Genomic DNA, 17345 nt, shown 5'->3' with positions numbered 1-17345 from the left:
TACTCGGGCTGCTCGGCGGGGACCGAGTAATCTCGCGATACTCGTGCTGTACTCGTGGTCTTCATGTTGGCGCTCTTTTTACAGCCAGCCCTCATGCAAGGATTGGCTGGCAGACCACTGCAATGCCACAGCCCTGTTGTGGAATTGCAGTGATTGGCCAGCCCGCACAGCGTGACCGTGCCTTTAGCCCGACACTTCCCCGCTCGGCTACGGCCCCTCCCGCACTCCACTCCGCGTGTATATATATATGCACGCTTACACACACACGCACGTTTTTTTTTTTAATTTACAGTTTTATGGTTTCTACATGCTGCCGGGGGTCATTTCAGAAAAATACTCGGGTCTCCCATAGGATAACATTGGGCTCGGTGCTCGGGCCGAGTACACGAGTATTTTGAGATGCTCGGCCCGAGCCTCGAGCTCCCGAGCATTTTAGTACTCGCTCATCACTAATCACCATCTCTTTCCCCATTGGGGCTCACAATCTAAATTCCCTATCAGTATTTCTTTTGAATGTGGGAGGAAACTGGAGAACCTGAAGGAAACCCACGCAAACATGGGGAGAACATGCAAGTTGTCCCCTCTGTTGATCGGTTCCATGAGTTGTAGGACAGGAGCACATGTAAACCATTGTTACAGTGGTGATAGGGGTAGCATCATGGGATGTATCATATGAATATGGTGTCCACAGCAGTCCCTGTCTGTGCATGTGCAGAAATTTATAGGCACCAGTGACAGCTTTTACAGGTTATAAAATATGGAACTAAGGACAGTTGCTTCTTCTTACACTTGAGTAAGATGGTGGTCCAGCGTCAAAACACGTTATGGAAGACTGTTTACTATTATCATTTGATCAAGGATCTTCATTTGGTACTGAAGCCAAGAAGATTGTTAATTGTCACTTATAGTCAAGATACTGATAGTGGCTTATTTGTCAATAAAAAGTTCATAGTCTATGTACTAAAACATATTAAGTACAAAAAAAGATTAGAAAATTAGAGACATTTTTAGGTTAGAAGAGTCGTTTTCGTGCGTGACCTTTGAATGAAATATGCATCATCATTAGGTCACTTCAAGTTGTCTACTTTTGCCCCATGTTCCACTAATTACTTTGGTAACTATTCTGACCTTCTCTTGGTATGTTAAGTAACCTTTACACACTGAGACTTTCTAGCGATCCCACCAGCAATCCCAACCTGGCCAAGATTGCTGGAAAGTCTCTGGTGAGCTGTCAAACAGGCAAACCTGGCCAACGACGCAGCAGCGATATGGACCTGCAGAATGACCTACCTGGTCGTTGGGGACATGTCAAAGCAGCTATTTGAAAGGGAAGTCACTAACGAAGTTGTTGTAACGGTGTCAAACAAAACGATGCATGCTGCGCAGCGGGAAACAAAGGAACAAAAAATGTTCCTGAGAGATGTGTAGCGATCAGCAACCTCACAGCGAGGGCCAGGTCGCTGATGCGTTTCACACACTGCAATGTCGCTGGGGAGGTCGCTGTTACGTCACAAAACCGGTGACGTTACAGCGATATCGCTAGCGATGTTGCAGTGTGTAAATGGGCCTTCATTCTTTGCTTTTGTTTTTCTTTTATACAGGGTAGATTTCTATCCATTAATATCTCCAAATCTTTTGCTTTGTCTCTTTTTCTTAGTGTTGCTCTGTTTAATATCTAATGGTGAAATGTGTTTTCTGGCCCTGTTAAAATAATGTTTGATTTTCAGTGTATCACATTTTTCACACTAAATACTAGGTGAAAGAGAAACTGTGGAGAGAAGTGTTCGGCTTCCTGCATGTGGTGGTGAAGGAACTCAGTTGGATGACTTCCACTACTTACTGGTAGTCCGTGCAGTTTGTCCAGATCGCTTTCCTGATGCTTTATGTCGATATGTTGAAAGATTCTACAGTGACCTAGAACTTTGTGATCTCTGCCCAGGCATTAATAACATAGCCGGTAAGTAAAGAAGAGCCCAGGAACATGTTAACTCCTTATGTTTACTTTTGTCAGAGAACAACTGGAACTACTATTTTAGTATTTCAATTCATTTATGTATGCGATTAATAGAGAAATATGAAAGCAATTAACACCACGTATGTAAGATCTTTAATGTGTATCCTAACCCCTTCACGAACGGGCGATTTTTCGCTTTCCGTTTTTTTTTCCCCCATTTTTCTTCTGAGAGACGTAACTTTTTTATTTTTCAGTCAATATGGTCGTGAGGGCTCATTTTTTGTGGAACGAGCTGTACTTTTAAATGAAACCATAAGTTTTACCATGTAATGTACTGGAAAATGGCAAACAAATTCCAAATGCAGAAAAAGTGCAAAAAAAGTGCAATAGCACTATTGTTTTTGAGATATTTAATTCATTGTGTTCACTATATGGTAAACCAGATGTGTGGGTATGATGCCTCAGGTCAGTGCGAGTTCGTAGACACCAAACATGTATAGGTTTACTTTTATATAAGGGGTTAAAAAAGTCGGACGTTTGTCTGAAGAAAGGGGCGCACGTTTTACGCCATATTCCGTGACCCATAGCGTTCTCATTTTTCGGGATCTATGGCTCAGTGATGGCTTATTTTTTGCGTCTCGAGCTGACGTTTTAAGAGGTACTATTTTTGCGCAGATGCTACGTTTTGATCGCCTGTTATTGCATTTTGCGCAAAAAAATGTCATTTTGACGTTTGGAATTTTTTTGCCGCTACGCTGTTTACTGATCAGATTAATTGATTTTATATTTTGATAGATTGGGCATTTATGAACGCGGCAATACCAAATGTGTGTGTACTTTTTATTTTTTAAACTCTTTAATTTTCAATGGGGCGAAAGGGGGGTGATTTGAACTGTTAGGTTTTTTGTGTTTTTTTAAATTTTTTAAAACTTTTTTTACTTTTTTTTAATTTTAGTAGTCCCCCTAGGGGGCTATAGCGATCAGCAATCCGATCGCTCTGCCTTATCTGCTGCTCACAGCTATAGAGCTGTAAACAGCAGATACGGTCACTTTCTGCTTCACTGGGCTTCGGGCCAAGTGAAACTGAAACTAGTTCATGTCTAGCACAGCAGTCATCACATGACCCTGTGCTACCATGACAACCACCAGAAGTCACGTGATCACGTCACGTGACTTCCGGTATTGGGCAGTAAGTAAAAGTTTACTGTGATCACGATTATAATGGCGCTGTCACATATTGACAGCACCATTCAAGGGGTTAAACGGCATGAGCAGATAACGATTCTGCTCGTGCCTAGCAGGCACACATCTCAGCTGTGAAAATCAGCTGAGATGAGCGCCGGCAGACCGTGGGCAGTAACGTTATGACCGCTAGGACGTAATATTACTGCCCGCGGTCGTTAAGGGGTTAAATGTGTGTCTCAACCAAAATGTTGTATTTACTTGCTGTCATAGTAAATACCATTTTAAAAAATGTTCTTACTGGAAAAGCAACAGAAAGGAAGAATTGTGTAGTCGGACAACCAGTGTCTCCTTTATTATGTGAGGGTTCACTGTCTTATGCTTGTTGTTCCTTCTGTATACTCACTGGCATTGATTAATTCCTGGCATTCATTCATTCCTAAGTCCACTATAAAAATGTTTTTCTTTCTAGATTTGGATGAAAATACATTTGGTGTTTTAGTTCTTGAACCTTCTAATGGAACCAACACACTTTACCCTGGAGGAGCTATCATGCAAAATAAAGCCAAAGAAGCTATTTGCCATGCAGCAGAGGTAATGGATCTATGTTCTTTGATTTTTTTTAGTTTTTTTTTTACTGTATGCATACAGAGGGGAAAAAAGTATTTAGTAAGCCACCAATTGTAAAAGTTCTCCCACTTAACAAGATGAGAGAGGCCTGTAATTGACATCATAGGTAGATCAGAACTATGAGAGACAAAATGAGAAACAGTCTTCCTACATTGAAGAAGAGTTGTACATGACCCAACCCAAAGGATATACTAACAAGGGTGAAGAGCACCTTGTTTGTAAAATGCAAAAATCTCTCTATGGTCTTAAGAAGTCAGCAAGAGCATGGAACACCAAAATGAACAAAGTTTTGATTGATCAAGGATTTAAAAGATCTCAAGCTGATCCATGCTTGTACATGAAAAGTGTAGCAGAGAAGTGGATGTATGTTTTTCTATATGTAGAGAATGTAATCATATCTCATCAAGCGGAAAGGCAAATTGAAAAGCTATGTGACATATTATTTGGGAATCCAAATCCAGAGAGAGGAAGATGGGAGTTTTCTTCTCAACCAAAGTTCTAAAATTCCGCAATCCTTTACCAGTTTCGAATGTCAGAAGCCAAAGGTGCGTCAACAAAAATGGATCCACCCTATTTAAAGTTGGAAGGAGAAGAAGATCTGCTACCCAGCAATGAGAGTTACAGACAAGCAAGCAGTGGGGGGCACTTCTGTACACAGCAACCACAACTCGTCCAGATAAAACAGCCAGAGTCGAAATTCTCTGCCAAGCCACGTGAAAGAGACTGGAATGTAATTAAGAAAATTCTTCAATATTTTAAAGAAACTCAAAGGCTAAATCTTAAGATATCAGCATCAGGAGATCTGACTCTCAAAGGTCATGTAGATGCAGATTAGGCTGGAGATTTAAGTAACTGGGAATCAACAAGTGGTTACTTGTTCAAATTAGTAGAAACTTAAATTTCTTTGTCCAGTAAAAAGCCAATGTCAGTTGCATTATCTTCTACAGAAGAAGAATATATACTAGCTTGGCCATCTCAGCAAGGACAACCAAGGATGCATTAAACTCGGCAGCAGTGAAAAGATTAGTGCAAGGACTAAGCACGTTTATTTAAAACATCACCACTTATACAATTTAGTGGAATGTGGAATACTCAAGTTTGTTTATTGTGAATCTGACAAGATGATAGTTTATGGTTTGACAAAGCCATTATCAAGAGCCAAGTTTGAGGACTTCCGAACTGAAATGGGACTAACAGGATAAGTAGTTGTTGAGTGGAGGTGTTGGCATATGTTTAGTGCAACAAATCTATTCCCTTCTATGAGTGTTTCGTTGGTAGGTTTGTGTGCTGTTAATAAAGATACAACAACAAAAAAAGAGAGAGGAGGAATAGCATGTGACTAATCTATATTCTTCTTTCCCTGTGTTCTATATCAGTGGATATGTGACGCCCTGGCGCCACCAGGTGGTCACAGAAGTACACAACACCCTACATAACACCTTCCCACACAAGGTTCCATCAGCCACAAAATCCTAGCCACCCCCCGAGGGTAAGAAGGGCAAACCAGTAGGCAGGACCAGGCGGAATGGGAGCGCCCACCTAGGGGTCTTCAGGATCTGGGGGCGGGAACAAGTTAGTCTAAGTCAGATCAGTTTGGAGTTTAAAGATGGAGGTCAAGTGGAGAGGAGTGACAGACTGTCAGGGAAAACCTGAGCCTAGTGGAGAGTAGACAGCGTAGTGGCCCTGGTCTGCTGGCTAGGTGGCAAGCAGTGGACCGCGTCCAAAGGTGATGGGAATACGGTCGCAAGAGATCCAGTGTGGACCGGGACAGGGTTGGAGCCCACAGGTACCGACAGCGGAGATCCGGTCCAGAAACCATGCACAGGCAGGGTACCTGGACCCTAGTTAGAAGACGGTTGCAAGCCCCTTCTCTAATTCAGCAGGCCGGGATCAGGTTTCAGGCCTAGCTCCAGAAGTTTAGCCCAGATAGAGCGAAACGGCAGCCCACCGCGGGGGACAGGGTATCCGCATACACCCACTGAAATCCCAAGCATCAGTTTTCGCGGGCAGTCTCCCAACCAAAATACATCAGCTACAGAGTGCCGGAGGAAGGGACATCGGTACACCAGCCGGGTGTGGGACCCGAGTACACCCGGACGCGGCAGCCAGCCACTGACACCTTGGTTTACCAACTGACTCGTGTGTAATTCTTCTACAGTGGGTACACCAACATTCTCCGCTCCAGCCCGGCGCGCCACCTCGGGCCTGCATCACTCCCCGTGTTCTAAACACTGAGCCCCGGGGCATCCATCCCTACCCATGGAGGGGTTAACATCCAGCCGCTATCCCATCTCCCCCCGGGTGCTCCCCAACAACAGCGGTAGTACCATATCTTACCACACACCGTGGGTGGCATCGCGAAGTATCTACAGCAATCCCCGTACAAATATGTCCACTTTTTTATTTGAGTGTCCGCGCAACCCCTGGGTCCGGAAATCACTTGAGCCACTGCAGATCCGGATCCGAGTAGCTACAAATGACATGGGGGCGGCACACCTCAAAACCTGGCATCACGAACAGGATTGTAACCCATCCACCTACCTGGTGGAAGTGTGCCTTGTTTTGGACTGTAAAACGTGATCCGTTTGGAAATTTTTCGACAGCTGCCATTTTGCCGCCATTTTTGGGCGTGGAAAACAACAAGCTGGCATCTTGTTCCCCGGAAAAAGGCGCAAAGTTGAAACCCCGCCCCCTGGGAACGCAGGCGGAAGTGAGTGACTCCCCAGACAGGAAGCGAAAAAGACAGTGGGTCCCGCGAGACTGCTGTCGAAAAACCAAGGGAGAGGACAGAAAAAGCGGCATATGATGCAAGGAGATAAAAGGCAAGGACACCATGACTTTGCGAAATCCCGTTCCTGGACAAGCAAGTGGCAGGATGTCTCAGGGGTCTGACAACCAGCAAGTGGAAAGGCCCGTTCCCGGGTCCGCCGACTGGATTGAAGTACAAACAGAGAGGATGTGTCGGAGGATTCAGGCCCAGGCGCATTTTCTGATGACGTGGTGGATCACCGAGATGAAGGGCTTGGCTGCCGCTGTCCGGGCACGGGAGATGGAAGATGGCCTCGGAGGAGCGGGTAAGCAATGACCAATGCCCCTATGTTCCCCAGGAACTGGCCGTCACGGCTGAGGGGCCCGGCCTGCTCCCGTCCGGCACGTCGCATCCCTCGCCACCTGTGTCTGCAGCCAGTGCCCCGATTGGCCCGCTACCTCAAACACCGGCAGCGGAACCCGTTATATCTACCAAAGAGGCCCCAGCCATGGGGAGCTTGGGCCCTGTCAGCATCCCAGCTCCGACACGTGTCCTGGCCCCGCACCAGACCGCAGTCAGGAAGACATCCCCTCCGACCCCGAGCCCGGCCGCAGTGCTGATGATGTCATTCCCGGCAGAGATGACGACGGCTCCGGCCATCCGCCCAGCCGCAACAAAGATGGTGGCGGCTCCGGCAGCCCGCCCGGCCGCGAAGGAGATGACGATGGCCCCAGCAGTCCGCCCGGCCGCACCGAAGGTGGTGCCCACCCAATAGTCACCAGCAGCAACCGCTCAGGTCGTTCCCCATTGCCCAGTCCCGGCTATGGAGCAGCCGGGATGTATCTGCAGGGAGACAGAGAAGGCCAATGAGAGATGGAGCCCTCGGCAGAGTGAGAAGCTGGTTGTGGCTGGCACCGAGGGCATCCATGTGGCCCACGTCCCAGAGTAGGAAGCGGAGCATGGAACCCGTGCACCATACTGGGAGTGACAGAAGCACCAGCTGAAGCAAGAGATTGCTACCTGGGAGAAGCAGAAGTCTGAGGTACTGGCGCGTGTATACCAAGAAAAGGACAATCTTCGGCAGGCTACCTTTCAGGTGCGGGGCCTGACCCACCGAGGGCAAGTATGCCACTTAAACCCCCAAAAGGGATGGGGGTTCATCTATGAACTGGGATTGGATTCCGAAATCTTCTTGTACCGGAGGGATGTGACCCCTCATTTACCTACAGGTCACCCGGACCGTGAGTTGGAGCCTGGGGACCTAGTCAGTTATACCCAGCACTGTGGGGAGCGAGGGTGGTTTGCCCTCGATGTGAAGAAATGGGTAGTGGTGAATGAGAAACCCTGCCTAGCTTCCCACAGCTTCCTGTATGATAATCAAGAGTAAAAGGTAGCGGTTCCTGGCTACCCGTACAGTGTTAAAGTTTAACCCAGTTAACCGTTTTATAATCATGGACCACGACCTCGGGACTAGTGAGGTCAACCCAAAACTTTCTGGGCCTTGTAAATACCCCCCAACTACCTTCTTGTTGTTTCCTCATCACCAACACCGCCTCTGGAGAGGAAGATTGGAGGAAGGGCCTGCGGTAGAGTAGGCCGAGGCCCAGCCACTATTGAAACCGGTGGCTAACCTCCAGGCCAAGGGTCCCCCAGACTTGGGGCCCTTGAGATGGACTGTTGGGTAAGAAACTTTTTATCTGGCCCGAATAGGCATTTCCCGGAACACCTGTGGACTGGGAAAAAGGGGTGCCCACCATTCTTAGCGGTGGCACCAAGGAACCAGGTTGTTTGGGTGGCGGGTGAGGAAAAACGGGAATGTAATGTTTGTCATGTTATGCAACATTCAAGAATATGTGCCTCCCGTAAAGGGAAGAAATGTTTACATGTTTTATCTTTTTCCTGTTTCTTAGAAAAATAAACGGCAGTGGTCGGACAGCCCGCGGACGGGCTGTATTCAACCAAGGGGGAATGTGACGCCCTGGCGTCGCCAGGTAGTCACAGAAGTACACAACACTCCACATAACACCTTCCCACACAAAGTTCCATCAGCCACAAAATCCTAGCTACCCCTCAGGGTAAGAAGGTCACACCAGTGCACAGGACCAGGTGGATTGGGAGTGCCCACCTAGGAGTCTTGAGGATATGGGGGCGGGAACAGATGCTTGCTACAGGAGCTCCAGACAGAGACGCATAGAAGTGATTACTTGCTGATTTATTAAGCTTACTATATTTGTTCCTGATTGTTCCTGAATAAAACAACCATTAATGCATTGCACACTTGGGGAGTATTGTTGATAATCAACGGCTAACAGGGACCCCTGGAGCTAAACATACCTGTGTGCAGCCAGGATCTGATATATGAATCTAGTGACAGGTTCCCTTTGCTAACCATTCTTCAGTTAGTATAGATTTGACAGCAGAATGCTTAGAAGAATAAGAATACAGGCATTTTTAATTGCTCAAATAATGGCAAGTTTATAAGAAGCTGTAGTAGATGGATGTTACTTTTGTTGTGACTGGTGTTTTGTGCTTTGTTCATATGTTATGGCATTGCAGTCACATACATATTTGAAGCTCTCTTCTGAAAGGTGCCCCAGACATATGCAATCATCTGCCATTGAATCCCATTCTAAATAAAACATACATTACGGAGGTTGTTCAATGTAACATAATGTGCAGTTTATTCTTACATTATTTTCATTTTTTATAATTGCAGTATATTTTTCCTTTACCAACCTCCATTTAAAACAACAAAATATGAAGATGTTCCTTTACTCCTTGAAGGATAATAATTACGTTTATTTCGTAGAGTTTCATATCATTCATTATAATGATGTGAAATGATGAATCCGCTTTCGTACGTTGTGGTAGGTAATAGATTAGACAGACGTACATTGTAGATGGCAACGTGCTGTGAAGCAGCGTGAAGAAACGCTTCCTGTTAATCTGCAGCGTCTTGTTTTATTTTTTATTTTTTTTGCCTGGCATCCCATGCCAGTATCTTGTGCTTCACACAATGTGCCCTTGATTGAAATAACCGCATAATGCAGGAGAAACGGTGTTAATCTCCGAGCTTTCAAACTAAGCTGAAAAGATGTACATAACAAAATCACTTGTGCGGGATATTATCCATTTGTGGAATAAACCCTTGACATTATTTTACAGCACTCGCTTCCTACATAACTATACAGCTGCTCATGGTTTTTTTTTCCTGCTTGGATTAAGGTGTTAACACTGTCTTCTTCAAACAGTAACATGTCATTCAATATTTCACAAATCAAACCCTATGTTTAAGAAGGCACCTTTGGCAATTTGTAATTACAGGAATGTTGCTCAGATACAACATAAACTTATAAAGTCAGTTATATGACTCCACACATCTGTTTTAGGTTTGTAACCCTCATTAATGCAAGGTATGGAATAACTATGAACATATTGAATGGAGTGGGATGCAACCATCTGACTTATTGTTTGTGTGGCGCCCATGGGCTTCAGGCGCCACAGGGTATTACACCACTTTTAAGGGGTAATATCTATCCCGGGTCAGGAGGAGGTTAATTGCCGGTGCCTTCACAAAATACACACAACAAACAATAAGGGGTCTTCCCACAGTGGGGTGGACTAGGGCAGACAAGGTGGTTAGCAATCATGAAGCATGGGACTTCCCCAGTCGCTAGGACAACCACTGGGGGGCGACACCACTTGGGGTAAGAAGTAGGCGCAACCATCTAACTAGAGCAGACTTTCCCGGGCACAGCTTGGGATAACATCTAGCACAGACAACAGGAGTTTAGCGTTCCTCTCTCCACTTGGGCCCGTGTCTTGGAGCTGGAGGCTCAGCCCGGGTTCCAGACAGCAACCGAGGGACACTTCACTAGAAAGACTTTCACGGGCACTGGTGGTGATCGCCGTCTATCCGAGATCGGCTGGAGCCCATCGTGGCAGAGATCGGTACTCTGGGGCAGCGCCTGAACTACCTGTGAGTAAAAGACCTGGATCCACAGCCCCTGCCTCTGCCTCTCATTTGCCTGTGTTGTCGCCCAGCGCTGTGCCACCAACGGGGACTACCACCACCCCCGTCCGTTCTCAGTCATCCCCCCTGGGGTAATCCTACTTCACTTGTGGGGAGCGACACCATCCCGGCTGCGACCACTACCATCAGTCCCGGAGAGCAGCACCCGCAGTGGCGGCCCATACCTAGCCGTGTACCACAGGTGGCGTTACGATCTAAAAAGACTTTCTTCACCGTCACTACCACCCCTGTCCTCCATCCTAACTCCCATCCACCGCCATTCTTCCCCTTTCTGCACGTCTTGGGGTCACTAAACCGGGCAAGGCCATCCCATGACGACGCAGAGGATCTGCACCCCCGTTACGGCGATGTGTCGGGTGAAAACCCCTCGACCCCCGAGTGTTACATTTGCCTAAAATATATTTCCTATAAATGTGCCTTAGACATTTGTGAAATATATTAAGATTTGTACTCTTCTGGTGTAAAAAAAAAGTTGCACATTTTGGTGGATGCTATTTTTGGACAAAAATTGTGGGTTTTTACTATTGTGTCACTTTTTTTTAAACAATGGGCAAAGTTTAGTGGGAGAGTTGATGCCAGAAATTGGCATAAATGATCGAGCAAATCTTCACCAGCTCATACTTTAGCTGCACAGATTTCAGCAACACAATATTCCACCAAATTAAAAGTGTGTGACTTGTAAATTTATTATCTAACACAGTAACACAGTAAATTTTCTCCACTTATTAATTAGCTATGTCATTTGCTTTAATACCTTCATTTTGCCACAACCTATCACTCAGTGTCAACCTATCACTCAGTGTTTCAATCCCTAAGTATACAAATTTTCCTCTTTCATCTTACATTGCAGATTATTTAAAGAAACCTCCATTTACATTTTTTTATTAAATGTATGTGTATATAATATAGTATGACTGTATTAATAAAGTCACCACTGATTTCTCCGATGTCCAGCGCTGTTCTGCTTTGTTTCTGAGTGACGTCACCACAATTGCAACAAGCCAGATCACTCTATGCTCTAATTGTGAGTCAGAAGTTTTTTTCTGAATGTTAGGGGCACTTTGCACACTACTACATTGCAGGTGCGATGTCGGTGGGGTCATGTCGAAAGTGACGCACTTCCTGCGTTGCTCTCGACATCGTAGTGTGTAAATCCTAGATGATACGATTAACAAGCACAAAAGCGTCGTAATCGTATCATCGGTGCAGCGTCGGCGAAAACCATAATTACCTTGCTGCGACGGTCCGATGTTGCTCCTCGTTCCTGCGGCAGCACACATCGCTGTGTGTGAAGTCGCAGGAGCGAGGAACATCTCCTACCTCCTTCACCGCGGCTCCTGTCGGCTATGCGGAAGGAAGGAGGTGGGCAGGATGTTTACGTCCCGCTCATCTCCGCCCCTCCGCTTCTATTGGCCGCCTGCCGTGTGACGTCGCTATGACGCCGCACGGCCCGCCCCCTTAATAAGGAGGCGGGTCGCCGGTCAGAGCGACGTCTCAGGGCAAGGTGAGTGCATGTGAAGCTAGCGGAGCCTCGTTCTGAGCCTCCATAGACTTACATTGTAAAAGCTACTTCCATGTCACACAGAGCATAGTGTAACTCAGAGAGCCTGCAGAAGAATGACGCCACGGAGAAGAATGGTGCTAGGCATCAGAGAACGGTAAGTATATTAATAAACACACTACATTACATGCACATATAAATTTATGCACATTTAATTAAAAATATACGTCGGAATGCTTATTTAATCCCTTACAACCATGCGATTTTCCTTTTTTACATTTTTATTTTTCCATCCACATAGCCATATAAGGGCTTGTTTTTTACGTGATGAGTTATACTTTTGAATGACTTCATTCATTCTACTACATAGTATATTGCAGAAGGGGAAACAAATTCCAAGCGGGTTAAAATTGCAAAAAAAGTGCAATTCCTCAATGGTTTTTTTGGGATTTTTATTTACTATATTCACTAAATGGTAAAACTGACTTGACAGTATGATTCCCCAGGTTTGATTATGCAGACATAAAACATGCATAATTTTTCTTTTATTTAAGTGGTGAAAACTAAATTTCAGCATCAAATCTGCATCTTTTGGCAAAACAAACACCAGTCACTGAGTTCAGTGAGGTTACTTGAGGTCAGTTTACCATGGGAACTTCCAGCTGTGACCGTAAATAAACTGAGTGATGTCACTGCTCATCTCTGTGGCTCAGTCTCTGCCTGAAGCCACAGTGTGTGCACATGTTCTGTGCCCACGCGCTGTGACTTCAGTATGTAGCATGTGGATTATGTCATAACTGAGTGTTTGAGGTTAATAAAGGTGTGAAAGAGGGTATTTTTTTTGTATTGTATATCAAGTAAAGGATTTTTTTCAAGGTTTGTCATTATTTCTTTTCACTTTTAGATTAGTAATGGGAAAGGTCTCATAGATGCCTCCCCATTACTAATCTAGGGTTTAGTGGCAGCTGTGAGCTGTCATTAACCCCTTATTACTCCAATTGCCACTGCTCCAGGGCAATCGGGATGAGCCGGGTAAAGTGTCAGGATTGTGGTATGTAATGGATGCAACAACTCTGAGTGGCTGCAGGATGCTATTTTTACACTGGGGTGGCCCAATAACCATGAGCCTCCCCAGCCTGAGAATACTAGCCCCCAAGTGTCGGCTTTATCATGGCTGGGGATCAAATTTGGGGGGACTGCACACCGTTTTTAAAAATTATTTATTTAAATAATAAAAAAGAAAGCTGCATTGGGTCCCTCTTATTTTGATACACTGCCAAGATAAGCACATGGCTTGGGGCTGCAACCTGTAGCCATATGTTTTATCTGTGCTGAGTATCATAATATGGGGGAACCCTATGCCATTTTTTTAATTTATTTATTTTTACACCATTATGCAGACAGCTTGTGTGATTGCAAGCAGACATGCTGCTGCACAGGGTGGAGTCGCAGTCTGGCTGCAACCAATCACAGACACTGGGAATGCCAGTGGGAGGGGGAAGCAGTGCATATGCATAAAATTAATGAGCAGCCTTGGAAGTAGTGTTACTGCTGCGCAGGAGACTGGTAAATATAACACGCCTGCTCTAATTCCCTTATCCCTTCTATCACTATATTAAAGCGCCTGATTCAGGTTCCCATAGACATATATGGGGATCGACGTCTGGCCAAACCATTTTTTTTTTTTTTTTTTAAAAAAGTCCGGTTGGACCCTCCGAATCTGGATATATGCAGGTTCGCCCAACACTACTTGTGACAGAACTTTTGACTTTTGGACAGTCGGAAGTTAGTCACGAGATTTCCTCGCAGGACCTGAGCAGCGTTAGTAAAGGGTGAAGATGCCGGAAGGTGAGGATATGAGAGGGAGCAGGGGGCTTACATATAAAGCACCACTCGAGCACTGCAAAAACCCAACTGGAGTGGTGCTTTAATTCTAGCGTTTTGATTTTTATTTTCTCTTGTTACACTGTTTACCAATCAGATTAATTTATTTTAGATTTTGATAGATTAGACTTTTATAAACACAGCCATAACAAATATGTGTATTTGTTTTTAGTGGCTTTTTATTTAATGGGGCAAAAGGTGGGTGATTTGAACTGTTGTATTTTTTTCATGTTTTTCATAAGCACTTTTATGTGACAATATTCAATAGAGCTAATAAAGTGTTCAGAAGCAGAAGTTGATGTCATCAGATGGCTGTGTCAATAGATATTGCCAACTGATTACTGACCCAAGGACTGGACAAGATCGGAGTTTATTCCTATTCCAAAGAAGGGAGATGCTACCGACTTTGAAAACTATCAGTCTATTGCGCTCATACCTTATTCCAGCAAAATACTACTGAAGATCCTACAAAGATGGGTACAGCCTTACTTTGACAAAGTCCTGCCAGAGGAACATGCAGGATTCAGAATAGGCAGAGGAGCAAGAGATATAATTGCTAAGAATAGATGGATAATGGAAAGGCCAAAGAATAAAAAGAGATCTATTTTTACTTCAATGACTACAGCAAAGCCTTTGACTGTGTTGATTACCAGAAACTTTGGAATACAATGAATGATATGTGTGTGCCAAACCATTTGATCTGCCATATCAAGATCCTTTACATTGACCAAGAATCAACAGTCCGAATGGAACACTGTGACGCAGCATATTTCACAGTAGAGCAAGGCATCAGACAAGGCTGCATCCTATCATCATGTCTCTTCCATTTATATGCAGAAGCTATTTTCTGGAGGCCTGGACTTACCGAAAAAGAATATGGAATCAAAATTGCTGGACAAATCATCAACAATCTTAAATAGGCAAATGATACAATATTGATAGCAACAAGCATAGATGGAATGAAAGACTTATTATGGAGTGTCAAGATGAAAAGCTCAAACATAAGACTTTTAGGGGGGCTTTACACGTTGCGACATCAGTTCCAAAATATCGTCTGGGTCCCGCTCATCTCCACCGCTACGCTTCTATTGGCCGGCCCATTAGTGACGTCGCTGTGACGCCGAACGCACCCCCCCCTTGAAGGAGGGATAGTTCGGCAGTCACAGCGATGTTGCCGAGCAGGTATGTGCGTGTGGAGCTGCCGTAGCGATAATGTTCGCTACGGCAGCAATCACCACATATCGCATGTGCGATGGGGGCAGGTACTATCGCGCTTGGCATCACTAGCCGATGCTAGCGATGTCGCAACGTGTAAAGTACTCCTTACTCAATACAATGCAGACAAATACTGTATACTGTATATTGACTACTGCCAGGCTTGACAGGGACACATTTGACATGGAAGGCAGCAAACTGTAAGCCGTAAATGACTTCAACCTTCTTGGATCAATGATCACTCAAGATGCAGCGACGACACCAGAAGTCAATTGGAGACAAGCTTCAACAATGAAGCCACGAGACATGTTCTTCAAATCAAGGAACATTTTGCTGGCATACACAGTCTGGTCTTTTCTGCAATTACATATGGATGCACAACATAGGCAATAAAGGAATAAGACAGAAGAAGGATCAATGCCTTCAAAATTTGGTGCTGGAGAAGGATTTATCAATGCCATGGATGGCAAGAAGACCAAAAAAATCCATTTTGGTACAAATCAAGCCAGACATGTTGCTGGAAGCAAGGATCACCAGAAAATGGTCTGCCTACTTTGGACACATTATACAAAGAGAGCAGTCACTGGAAAAGGACATCATGGTCGGAAGAATAGAAGGAACAAGGCGAAGAGAAAGACCAGCAACCTGATGGCTTGATACAATCAAGATAATGGTGGAGAAGACCCTGTTGGACCTGTCTAGGCTTGCACATGATCAATCTTCCTATAGAGCGTTCATCCATCAAGTCGCCACGACACAAGATTGAGCTGATGGTCATTATATAATAAAATAAATAAAATAACCAGACTTTGCTCATGTATAATATATGCCAATTTACATAAAGATGGCTAATATGCTACTATAGTGGAAGCATGGAGATTATGAATTGCAGCGGATTTAGTAACTGAATGAAATATTTTCCTAAATTGAAGAAATGTAGTAGTGTTAATTTCATTCCTATTTGCATATTTGTCTGTGACTATGACAGTCATCTGATAAGAGACTAGTCTCCGTGGACACTTTGACTTCAAATAAATTGACAGATGCAGACAGGAGGATATCATTTGAAGGAGAAGGTGTCATTACAAAAGAAAGACTGCATTCATGTTACTAGGCGCGCTATTTCCGTTTCTATCAATCTGATGTTGATTTGTCAGTGAACCCTGTCTATAATGAGTCATGATATCTCATTAAATCTGCTGCATAATACCAATACTTAGAGTTTAATTCTTATGTTGAAGTTATAGACATGGGCATGTTCACAAATTAACCACCCTGGTGAGAAATGCCAGGTGTATCCTCTAGCTTCACGCTGTGCACAGATGTCCCAAATGTGCATTACCTTTTCATTGCATTTACGCGTCTTTTCCACTTTACTGAAATAGAGAAGGAAAGCAAGGGGCTCCAGTCTTAGATTACGCTGTGTATATTTAATCATGAAGCAGAAAAGCTGTGCTAATAATTGGTTTACTGTGCATTGTATACAGAAATATAAATGTGTTCTCTATGCACCTTAAATATTTGTGTTTCTCTCTGAAGAAACATAATTATGTTTCCTTGTTCTTAGGAGAAAAGCATACCATTTTACACAGTCAGTATGATGAATGGAAATGAGGAAGAGGTGAAAGCAGCACTAAATGACACAATGAATCACAATGGCTGGCTCATTATAGAAAATCTTCATCTGGCATCAAAAGCCATGCTGAAAAATCTCTCTAAGAGCCTGAAATATGCTGCAAAAATGCAAGGTAAGGTTGGTGACACATTTAGCCCATTTATTGTCTTGATGTATCAGATTTATTGACAGAGATAGTGATAGACTCCACATTTGTAACAGTTGGCCAGATCCAGAACAGTGTTTTAATCGATTACCTGTACAAAACTGATTGTTACTAAATTAACACTTACAGACGGGATTACACTATTGTGTATGTATCTACTGGAAATGGTCAGCATTGTGTGTCAGCCTTCCCCTATATAGCTTAGTGGAGGTTGTGTAGTTCAGTATTCCCTGCTGTAAAGGTGGGTTTACACACTGGAACATCACAAACGACATCGCTGTAACGTCACCGGTTTTGTGACATTATAGCGACCTCCCCAGCGACATTGCAGTGTGTGAAACACATCAGCGACCTGGCCCCTGCTGTGAAGTTGTGAGCGCTACAAATCGTTCAGGACCATTCTTTGGTCCTTTGTT

At 44.4% G+C, this 17345-nt stretch overlaps 1 protein-coding gene across 1 annotated transcript in view; it reads left to right on the top strand.

The window, feature by feature from the left end:
* Positions 1-17345, top strand: part of LOC142291659 (uncharacterized) — a 1021181-nt gene that overhangs the window by 754261 nt on the left and 249575 nt on the right. The window contains exons 87-89 of the mRNA XM_075336344.1: positions 1757-1957; positions 3609-3730; positions 16716-16896. Of these exons, the coding sequence (XP_075192459.1) occupies positions 1757-1957; positions 3609-3730; positions 16716-16896 (504 nt within the window). The remainder of the gene's footprint in view (positions 1-1756; positions 1958-3608; positions 3731-16715; positions 16897-17345) is intronic.

This window comes from Anomaloglossus baeobatrachus, chromosome 2 (assembly GCF_048569485.1).
Source record: "Anomaloglossus baeobatrachus isolate aAnoBae1 chromosome 2, aAnoBae1.hap1, whole genome shotgun sequence".
NCBI classification, from domain to species: domain Eukaryota; kingdom Metazoa; phylum Chordata; class Amphibia; order Anura; family Aromobatidae; genus Anomaloglossus; species Anomaloglossus baeobatrachus.
Note: the sequence above shows the minus strand (reverse complement) of the source record. Positions and strands in the feature narration are given on the sequence as shown.